This window comes from Megalops cyprinoides, chromosome 8, assembly GCF_013368585.1.
Source record: "Megalops cyprinoides isolate fMegCyp1 chromosome 8, fMegCyp1.pri, whole genome shotgun sequence".
In the NCBI taxonomy this organism is placed as follows: domain Eukaryota; kingdom Metazoa; phylum Chordata; class Actinopteri; order Elopiformes; family Megalopidae; genus Megalops; species Megalops cyprinoides.
Window position 1 is genome coordinate 7,736,872 of NC_050590.1, and position 11,657 is coordinate 7,748,528.

Below are 11,657 nucleotides of genomic sequence, written 5' to 3' on the forward strand. Positions count from 1 at the left end.
TGTTAATGTCTCCTGTGGCTTTGATAACTCATAGATTACAGTCGGAATAATGTTATGTATCATTTTTCCAGCTTTTCTTATTAGGTTCAATAGCAGGTGCTAAATTTGTGAAGGTGTTAATGTTTTATTAATAACCCCCATTAACACTACTTCCTATTCATTTTGGTGTGCGTTTCTCTCCATCATTCTGCTCTTGTTCAGGCCATTGATCTCACTCAGTGCTGCATACTGTTCTGTTTTGTTTTTTTTCCCCCTTAATTATTGGTAATAGAGTTTTATTAGAAGTCAATTGAAATCCCCGGTTCTCTTTAGTTCCCTACGTCTGACTGGGAAGCCTGTGGTTTATTTCCTCTGCTAAAGCAATTGTCTACTGGATGAAAATGTTTCCAGAACAAGACTGTCTTTTACTTTAATATTTTGCGAAATTGCCCCCATTCATTTTGGTGGTGACAGACGAATTAACCTGCCAGGAATAATCCAGGATTGTGTTAGCCCCCCCCCCCCGTTCCCTACCTCCCACCTCCAGTCCCCCATGTTATAATGCCAGTCTCCCCAGATAAGTTCGAAGCCAATGTAATTTAAACATGAAACATAACCAGCCCATTTTATAATTTAATTGAGCTATTTATCTGCTTTCTAATGGCTTTGTTGGACGTTTTAGATTGATGCTCTGCCAGAATTGTATATTTAAATTCTTGTAAAAGAACCTCCATTGCGCTCTTTACTATTCAGCATGGAGAGCCATTGCAGCTCTAATTATATTCATTAGAATTAATGGCTATGGCTTCACCTCTGACAACTCAGGTGGTGGAACAAAATAGCAAAGACTGCAAATAGCAGGTGTCCGCCTCTGATCTGACCCCCTCTGACCTGGCATTAGTCTGCTTTTTTGGTTGACTCTAATTGCTCCTCCCCACATTCCCTTCACCAGCACAATTATTTCCCCCGGAGCGATGCATTCTGGGAAATGTAGTCTTACTGGCTGTTGTCAGTCTGATGTGATATGCTGTCCAACGGGAGCTGAAGTATAGCTACGGTATGTTGATGTATCACTTCTCTTCTCCCAGGTGCCAAGAGGAATGCCCCGTTGGCACCTACGGCCCACAGTGTGCCCATAAGTGCGACTGTCAGAACGGCGCCAAGTGCTACCACATCAACGGGGCGTGCCTGTGTGATGCAGGCTTCAAGGGGGAGAACTGCCAGGAGAGGTTTTGCCCTGTGGGGCTCTACGGGCTCATCTGTGACAAGTACTGCCCCTGCAACACCACCAACACGCTCAGGTAAATATAGCCATCGAATGGCTTCCTCTGCGCCACATTACATTGTCATTTAGCACTCTTATCCAGAATGACAGAGTTACAGTTGCATCCGTTTATACAGCTGGATGTTTATTGAGCTAATTGTGGTTTAAGCACTTTTTGCAAGGGTACAGCAGCAGTGCCTCAGCTGGGAATCGAACCAACAACCTTTCGGGTATGAGCCCTGCTCCTTACCACTACACTACAGTGCTGCCCGTCCCTTGTAACTTCCCTATGAAACCCCACAAGTTACAGCATTTAATATAAAATATCCATAACTAGTTCTGGCTCTGGTCACTTGCAGTGTGACACATGTTTACTGACCCACCTTCACTGTGCGGTGGCTGTACTTCACGGCACGCTCACATTCACCACACGAGGTTTATTCATTCTCCCCGGGAGTGTTTTCCACTGCGGGCGATGTTAGAGACTGACAGTGGTGATTTGGCAGACCGGACACTGAGGCAGTGGATCTCATTAAGGCGGGAGGGAAGGAGAGGACGCCACATCCATCTGAGCCTAACGCGTCGACATCAGGCGACATGAATCACTGTCAGCCGAGACTGTGCTTTTTTGGCTCCCTTGTGTTTTTGTGACGGGGGAGGGGGGAGTCGCGCTGGTTCTGCAAGTGCAGCCAGGTATAGTAAAAGCAAAAACTCTCACCTCTGTTCCCAGTTGCCACCCCTTGTCCGGGGAGTGCACGTGCGCCGCTGGCTGGGCGGGGCTGTACTGTAACGAGACCTGCCCACCTGGTTACCATGGCGAGGGGTGCAGGCAGCCGTGCAGCTGTGCCAACGGGGCGGACTGCGACGGCATCACTGGGGCCTGCATCTGCGCCCCTGGGTTCACGGTGAGTCCCCTGATGGCTGGAATACCGTACACTAAGGCCAGCCATGTGACCACACAGTAACATCAATGTAAGTGAGAGCTCCACCTAGTGGTGTCCGCGGTCATTGCCGCTCCCGCAGTGCTAAGTTCTTACTGGTCATGCAGTGCTGCAGTCATTTTCAGGACCTCTGAACACACAACTCCACTAATTATTGGGTTTACTGGACCAAGTAAGTACAGTTCAAGTAGGCCTGGCTCTTTACAGCAATTATTTTTTTACAGTGCTTATTAGGCTTTAAATCTTTAATTAACATTAGTTAATCTTAGTGCCTCACTTAATTAAATCACAGGGTTCTGATGACAAATCACCTATTCCCCTTTATTAAATCTCAGAGTTTTATTGACATTTACTTTTTAAAGTATTAATTGATGATTAACTGCTGTTAAAAGGACACACTTTAAATGTCATTTGAGTTTTACAGCGCAATGTAGAGGAGTAGTTAGAGTGATTTGTTGAAATAATAAAACACGTCACCTAAAGTAAAATACATATTTCAGTTTAAACACACATAACTGTTTTTTGGAACAGTGGTTCCAAATATTTATTGAAAAAAATCAATGACTGAGATGTATCTGAATTAAAAGTCCAAATCAATAGCTCAATTTTACTGAGACTAAGCTCTACAGAGTACTTCAGTGTTGCACCCTATCCATTAATGTATGTTGATGAAGGTTATGTGCTTGTTTCAAGCTATTTGTGGGAAAATATAAACGTTACCAGTTTCAGATTAGTGCTTTGGAAATTATCCGGGTGCCTTTGGCAGTTAAGTAAACTCTGAAAGAGGAGAGGAAGATGGAGTGTTTTACTACAACAGCCATAATGGATGTTTCCTAGCACAGCACAGGTCTGCACTTAATACAAAAACCTTGCCAAGTGAAGGAAGGAGGAATAGATGCATGGACTTGGAAATTGATTCTCATCCTTGATGAGATTCTTGCAGCCATTAATAATAAACTATGCAGTTATGAAGCACAGTTTACACATCAATCCTGTGGACCAGCTCTCTGCCAGTCAGTTCAGATCAGCCCCCAGCAAATGAGATGAAGCAGACCCTCTCTCAGGAGGAAAGACAGAGATTGAGGAAGAGAGAGAGGGAGGCGGAGAGAGGGAGAGAGAGGGATAGAGAGAGGGAGAGGGGTAGGATGAGAAAGGGAAGGGATGAGAAATAGGGATAAGAGATTGAGAAGAATGAGAGAGAGAGAGAGAGAGAGAGAGACAGAGAAAGAAATGGATGGGATGGGAGTGATGAAGGATAAGAGGGAGAAGTAAAATTAGGAGGGAAAAGCAAGAAAGAGAAAGAACAACAGTCTTTAGTCTGTATCTCCCTGTGCCCAGCATGCTGCCTGTGGAGAGGCAGCTTCACATGGCAGGCTGCCTTGAAGATCCGAGCTTCTTGGCAGAGGCACGTCCTTCGCTGCAGACTGTGTCTTAATGTCCTCCACCTGGTCCATCCACGCTGCCCAGCCTGGGGTCATAGCGGCACGCAGACATGCGCCAGAGTCATTAAACACACCCAGAGGGGCGGGGAGTAGTGCCAGGGGACCCGGGGAGCCAGAACAGGACATGGGGAAGGGGCATTAAACAGGTGGACGCTGAATAAGGTACTAACGCAGCTCCAAAGAGGCCCGCTTTATGGAGGGCTTCGATCGCACCCGTGAGGAGAAACACCAGCGCTTAGCTGTGGTAGTTAATGCAAGCAGGGTACAAAATCCCCACAGCACGCCGAGCAGATGGAGGCACGGGTTCACCTACATCAGCGGATGCGAGGCTGACACACGCCGCGCAGGTGCTGGCGGTTCAGATGCCGTAGGTGGCTGGCAGTAACACAGGCTGTTGAGAAAGGGAACTGGAACCAAGGGGCGAAGCTGCCCCGTCGCGGGCAGGAGGGTGCGATCCTAGGTCTCACGCCGCAGTTTCCAAAACAGAGGTGCGCTGGAGGTTGGAGCAGCGTGCGACGCAGGAAACTGAAAGCGAACCGTGTGGCCGTGCTGTGCGAAATTCCTCACACAGGGATCAGAGAGCCATGGTCAGCCGGCTTCGTAAGACCTCTGCAGCCTCTGTTTGCCTCGCTTTTTTTTTTCTTCCACGGGGTGAGTGAGACAAATCCGCAGAGCCGGGGAGGAACACAGCAAGTGCATGCTTGAAATTCCTCTGGTAATTGGACAGGAAAACTCTTTTTTGCTTTTTGTGGGGGACCAGAATGATGGCAAACTTGTTTCTAAAAAACAGAATGTTCCACAGTTTTTTCAGCAATCATCAGTGCCTGCTGTCATCATTGCTACATTTCAGAAGAGTCATAGTGTTTGTTGCACTTATTTCTTGTTTGAAAGACTCACTCAGTGTCTGCACTGATTGCCACTGTCTTTCGCTGGATTCTCTCAACATCTGTATGATCATTGCTGTTTCAATGTCACTCACTATCTGCACTGATAATCACTGTTCTCTGAGGAGTTTCTCAGTGTCTGCAGTGATCGCTGCTGTTTCAGTGGAGTCACTCAGTGTCTGCAGTGATCGCTGCTGTTTCAGTGGAGTCACTCAGTGTCTGCAGCGATCGCAGTGATCGCTGCTGTTTCAGTGGAGTCACTCAGTGTCTGCAGCGATCGCTGCTGTTTCAGTGGAGTCACTCAGTGTCTGCTGTGGCCATTGCTATAGACATTCTATAGATGCCCTAGTTTTGTTTCTTAAGTAAGTGTCTGTATCGGTCGAGAATGTTCATAAAAGCGGTGAATTTTTTTTCATACATTCACAGACCTTGCTTGTATTACACTAACAGCTCTCTTTTTCAGAGCTCTTACTTTGTTTTATTAATATCAAACTGGAGGTTGACAGCAAAGCCAATTAAATGCACTAGTTGGAAGTGAGACCGGTGTTTAATTAGTGGCTCTGTTTGCATATCTACAGGCAGAGGAAAGATCAATGTTATATCAGAAGCCTTAAAAGGCATTCCTTTAGCTCCTCTCCAATTAAGTTGAAATTCTAGTGATGGCAAAGACGAGATGAGAGGAGAAGGGTGGATCCTAGGCTCCGCCCCTCACACGTGACCCCCTAACAAGTTTGACGGGGCTCCTGAATGAGGCTATAATGACCCATATGTCTGTAATTGCTCAGATAGGCAGTTCACTGCGCAAAGAGGAGGAGTTGTCTTTGCCTTCCATATCAAGGTTTATTTCAGGTTTTGGGCGCTGTCTATCCATGGGGTCACTCAGCAGCAGTCGTTGTGTGTGTGTGTTTGTGTGTGTGTGTGTGTGTGCGCGAGACTGACGCAAGCCGAAGTTCACGGCGGTGACATCCCACGCACGTTTGCTGACTAAACTTTAACTGTTTTTGATCGACCAACACAGACAGACAGAATTGCTATTGTTGGCACTCTCAGGCGGAGATCAAAGGTAACTTCGGCCGACTGATAAAAGTTTCATTGACAGGCGAGGGGGGCTTTTATGTGGGTACACGACAGAAGAAGTGACTTCAAGATGAGAGAGCTCTGCTCCCTGGCGCCCGTGGCCACGCATTAACCCGGCTCCCTTTCAAACCCGGTTTTGGGGTGTTAATGAAACTGCTCAGAACTCATCAGTTTCCAGAGCTGGGGAGCCCAGGGGTAGACACCACCCGGGCCTCTTCTGGGCAGCTAATTGGGAATTAAATCACTTAGTCAGCTGTCACTCAAGGCCTGAGATGGACCGCGAAGGCCACGGTGAACCAGTTCACCGGGGGTCCGGTAACGGGCACTGGGGGGCGGAAAGGGTCTCAGAGGCCCCGTCGCACCGCGGAGTTAAAAAGAGAGAAATTCTTATGAGCCAGGGCTGGAGAGGAGCTGGGGCGGGGGGAGCGTTATGTTTCTTTTATGGGATGGTTTATTCTAATGTATCAGCCAGGGATTTGATAGGGGCTCACGCGTTCTCGCAGCCGGCTCCTCATTATCCAGTGCATAGAGGGGCCTCTCTCTCTCTCTCTCTCTCTCTCTCTCTCTCTCTCTCTCTCTCTCTCTCTCTCTCTCTCCCTCTCCCTCCACACCAGCATTGCCATGCTGCGGAGACCAACGGGGCCCCCCTCACTGAAACACACCCAGCCCAGTGTATTTCCAGAGTAGCGGCTCACAGTGGGGGGGGCGCTTGAAAGTGTGGGGTGTGAGGTGTAACCTTTGCTGGGGCCCCATTTGTGGAAGAAACTGGCAGTGTTCATCCGCTATGCAGGTTTTAAGCAGCGCCTTGTTCTCGGACCACGTCGTTTCGCTCCCGCTCATATCAGGTCAATTAATCAGTCAATCAATTAATGTAGTGCAGTGCCCGTGGCAATTAAATTCCCAAGATGTGTTCTCTGTTAGCACTGATCGACTTTAGCAAATTATGCCCTAATCTTACATCACAAAAGCGCTGCGTAAATCTATTCAACACTCGCTGCGATTATTCAGCACGTTGGTGCAACACAGAGAGCTGACGCAGGGGAGACTGCAGCGAAGGTCCTGTGGAAACAAGAGGAGCTATGTTACATTACATTACATGCATTTCTTATCCAGAGCGACATCCATCACAATAGAACATAAGTGTATACAGTCAATTTAAACGAACAACAGCGTCAGACTGTTAAATTATTGTCATTTGTCATAATGTGGAAGGTGTCGTTTTTTGATTTAAATAAACCTTCTAATAAAAACATGTGAGTCTCTCAAAGCAATGTGTTCTGTTGGCCAGTGTCAGGGTTTGTATGTGAGTCTTTCTCTCTCTCTTTCTACCTCTCATAGGGAGATGACTGCTCTCTAAATTGCCCTCCCGGACTTTATGGATCAAACTGCTCCTCTTCTTGCTCCTGTCAAAACAAGGCTACTTGCTCTCCCATTGATGGCTCCTGTTTCTGTAAAGAAGGTAACCCCCCCCCCCCCCCGCCCCCACACACACTAGCTTTGTAATCTCCTGCTTCATGTGTCCCCACTTCAGAGCCCCCCCCCCCCCCCCCCCCCCCTACTGCCTCAGACCCTGCTGATAGACACAGGCACAAGCTGATTCACATCAGCAGGAGGAACACAAGGCCACAGCAGGCCTCGTTTGTAAGGGGCAAGACTGAACCAGGCCCACATTCAGCAACAGACGTGCAGCTGTGCAGAGCACTGCTGTGTAATAACAACGCTATTAAATTTACATCACTATGCACGCGTAACTATGACTCAACCAGCCAATCAGCTGTCAGGCAGTGACACTGATGGCTGGAGTTCCGTCGCAAGGCCTACCTCAGTCTGTGGGCACAAGAGAAGGGCTAAGAGATTTTTTTCCCTCCTCTTTCTTTCTGTGAAGCTTCTCAGTGTCGTTATCTTAAAATATTTACCATCAGTGCAGTATTTTTCCCCAGAAAAGACTGGTAATTAAAGGCTGGAGGACATCTGAGGTACAGCTTGGGTCTTGTTCCAGCTCTCTTACTTCACTGTAAGGCTTTGATTAACACACTCATCCTAGGCACCAGGGCGAGGGACTTTAGAAGCAAATGTCACACACATGCTGCATGTCAGTCTTACCACCTTTTCCAGCCGTATTCTTTCCCTGAACAAAAACACATACAGTGGAGAAGACACCAGATCAATCGTGAAGAAAAAAACAGGAAGAATACCCATAGTTCTGGGACTCGGTATTGTACAGTACAGGTCATTCTTTCTCTGTGTTCTCAATACAACTCACAGATTGGACTGTCTTGTATTGAATATTATTTTCCCTTAGAAATAATGCTCTAAGTTGGGGGATTGCTTTCATAAGAAAAAGCCTGGAAATATGTGTTCTTTTTTGATTTATGTAAAATATTTATCAGATATTAATACCATATAAATATTTGAACAATTAAATATACTTGCTAATGATGCCAAGTATAAAAAAACAGGTTTTTAGGCACTGTGTTCAGGGAATGACAGGACGTGGAGAACAGCAGAAATCTCTTACCTTGAACAGGTGTTTATTTAGCTACAGGACTAGCAAGTCAGCCCACACACTCACAATAAATAAATCTTCTTCTGCTCGCCCTCACAACTTCACTGAATGAAAACAACTAAAATAAATAATGCAATCTGACAACCCCCCTTCCTCCCCCTATTAGTGGGGAAAAAAATCTTTATTGCCTTTTCAGCCTTTTTTACTTTACCATAGTTTTTTCCAAAGTCTGGTTTCCACTCTCTCTCTCTCTCTCTCTCTTTCTCTCTCTCTCTCTGTAATTCTGGATTTTGTTCTGTAAAACAAATAAGGGTGGCATTTTTATAAATGTTGTACATATAGATCATTGTGAAAGGAGCAACGTATTCCCTGGGCATTTTCTGCATGTCCAGTGCCAGCTGATATGGTCGCCCCCTCATTTTGGTGCAGTTGGCACATACCGTAGGCGCTGTGAGGTCACCAGTGGGACAGGCCATGTGGACCTCTGGCTCTGATTGATCCCCCCCCCACCACCACTTAATCAATGCTTTATTCATAATTAACGAGCCGCTTGAAGCTTATTGCTGATGTGGTTCACCGTGCCGTCTGTTCACACAGCAGGAGGAGGTTTGCGGTTTGGTCATTTTTTTCCATCCTGTTCAGCTGTTTGTTTGTCTTAAAGAATTGGAGGTGTACACGTATGTTTCTCTGGCACCTCAGACTGACTTTGAGTGACGGCTCTGACCACAGAGTCACTTTGCTGGCCGCGAGCATATCAAAACAGTCTGCTCTGTTTAAAGCATCACAGTCTTGCACTCAGAGTGTCTGCATTTGAGGAGATAGTGTTTTCAGAGAGTAAGACTGCAGGCAGTACAGCAGAGAGTCCCCAGGGTGGCACAGAAGCACAGCAGTTAAGGTGCTGCATTTGTAACAGGTGGATGCGGGTTCAAATCCTAAATGTTGTACTGCTGCATCCTTAAACAATATACTTAATTTCAGTTACTTTGTTAAACATACCCATCAATATAAATGGATAATACACAAACATACATGCTATGTAGGTTGCCCTCAGCGTGTCTTCTAAAATACTAGTAATAATAATAGTAATTATAAAGTAATATATGTGATAAGTTTTGCTTAGATTTTTCTGTTTTTTTTCTCCTCTGAAAAACCTACTCTGTCCAATGCTGTGTGACAATGCAAATGTAAAAAGAAAAAAAAATTGATTGGTTGGTTGATTAATGTCTGAATGGTCAGGTGGATGGGTTTGGGTTTTGGTCTCTGACTGTCTCTCCTCCCTGTGTGCCCCAGGTTGGCAGGGTGTGGACTGCTCAATCCCATGCTCCAGTGGCACCTGGGGTCTGGGGTGTAACCAGTCCTGTGTGTGTGCCAACGGGGCAGCCTGCAACCCCGTGGATGGGTCCTGCACCTGCTCCCCAGGCTGGAGGGGTGAACACTGCGACCAGCCCTGCCCTGTAAGTCCCAAACTGGAACTACATTACGTTATTGGTATTTAGCAGACGCTCTTGTCCAGAGCGACTTACACAGCTTACAATTTTTTACAATGTTATCCATTTATGCAGCTGGATATTTACTGATGCAATTGTGGGTTAAGTACCTTGCCCAAGGGTGCAGCAGCAGTGCCCCAGCAGGGAATCGAACCAGCAACCTTTCGGTTATGAGCCCTGCTCCCCAACCACTAAGCCACACTGCTGTCTGTCTCCTGTAACTTTCCGAGCAAAACCCACCTGGTTTGGCAAAATTTTTGTGACACGGTTGTGCTGTGTTGCCATTTTGTCAGGATGGCACGTATGGGCTGGAGTGTCGGGAGAGGTGTGACTGTAGCCATGCCGACGGCTGTGACCCAGTGAGCGGGTATTGCCGCTGCCTCGCCGGCTGGACAGGTAAGCTTTGGAACACTGAGACTCCAACACCAAGATAATTACACTGACACTGGCATTTACATGGAGAAGCTGTGATGCCCAGTGAATATGTTGCTCCTTTCACAATGATCTATATGTACAACAATTATAAAAATGCCACCTCTATTTGTTTTACAGTGCAAAATCCAGAATTATAGAGAGAGAGAGAGAGTGAGAGAGTGAGACTAACACACCTGCCTCGACACCTGACTGACACAAAGACACCGCCACAGACACTGTTATTCTGATGCTAATACTCTGACACTGAAAGCATCACACTGGAACAAGCGTAGACAACAAGTATATTGCACTGATACAGAAATTGGCTAGCAGTGGCAGTGATGTGGCCAGAACTGCATGCAAAGCAGGATAACAGTTGTAGACGCTAGTGATGCAACCAACACCGGTGCAACCTTCAAACTGACAAGACGAACAATTAACAATAGACAAGGTGTCCCCGCTGACACTGTTCAGAGCCTCCCCTTGACACGTTGTCACATGTAATCTCCCCCTAACAATGCAGATCCCTGTAGGTAAGTCCCAGACTTCACATGGGGCTACAGAGACATAAATACATTGTACGACCTGAATAAATGATGAGCAAAAACAGACACTTTTTAAAAAAAATATATATATTTGAAGTTTAAAAATCACATAAAGCTACTCTTCGCTAACTCAACATGACTCAACATTGTGTGCGCAGCATACAACACTGTAGCCTAGTCCTGGTTAAACAGAACGGAGCTAGCTCTAGTTTTTGAACCCTGAACCTTTTTTTCTTTCCTACCGCCACACCACAATACGTGGGGACAGGGGACATGAGTTAGATGCAGGAAAGGATACAATCAGGATAATTAGAGTACAGATTTGAAACAAACAAATTAGACGGGAGTGTGTGTTCAAACTTGGGTAACTGAAGCAGTCAACCTCTAATGATGAAACTTCAGGCAGTTCATTAATTGCATGAAATCAAAACCACAGTTGATAAACGTCTGGTTGCTGAGGGACCACCGCACTAAGACTGAAACTATTACACTGAGCTGCTGACATACAGAATATTGCATTGACACTATGGCCAGGATTCAGCTACTTTTCTGTTAATCTGAATCATATTTAAATACACATGTCACTCTTTTTCAGTACAAACAATTTTATTTGTATTGATTTTAACAGTTGCTGTATTTGTATTGATTTTAACAATTGTACTTATGAAGAAATTGACTGTAGTTTTATTGTGGGGCAATGTAAGGACATATGTTGATGTAGTCCAGGAAAAACACTAACTGCATATTCTTACACTAACACCAAGAGACTGCCACAGAATCTATTTCACTTACACGAAAACTCTAAAAATGAGACTTTAAAAAGATATTGTATCTGTAAATTGACTGGGGCCAGACACAAGTGGTTTCACTCTGACAAAGTGCAGACTCTGAGACACACAGGAATAAGAGCACGGAAGAGAGGATTAACTTCTGTTACTTGTCAGATAAGAGATGTCTTATTGCTTCCTCTCCCTCGTATCCAAATGTGATTACTCTTAAAATTGATGTAACTTCATTCTACAGACAACATTCAGTCTTAAAGTAGATCTGATTGATTTATAAAACATATCCTGCTCAGCTAAAATGGCAAATGAATATTGTTTTTGGTAGACAGTGAT

At 45.7% G+C, this 11,657-nt stretch overlaps 1 protein-coding gene across 1 annotated transcript in view; it reads left to right on the forward strand.

Moving 5' to 3' along the window:
• Nucleotides 1–11,657, forward strand: part of megf11 (multiple EGF-like-domains 11) — a 93,639-nt gene that overhangs the window by 64,135 nt on the left and 17,847 nt on the right. Inside the window, exons 9-13 of the mRNA XM_036534608.1 lie at nt 1,068–1,280; nt 1,974–2,148; nt 6,926–7,046; nt 9,384–9,547; nt 9,874–9,976. Of these exons, the coding sequence (XP_036390501.1) occupies nt 1,068–1,280; nt 1,974–2,148; nt 6,926–7,046; nt 9,384–9,547; nt 9,874–9,976 (776 nt within the window). The remainder of the gene's footprint in view (nt 1–1,067; nt 1,281–1,973; nt 2,149–6,925; nt 7,047–9,383; nt 9,548–9,873; nt 9,977–11,657) is intronic.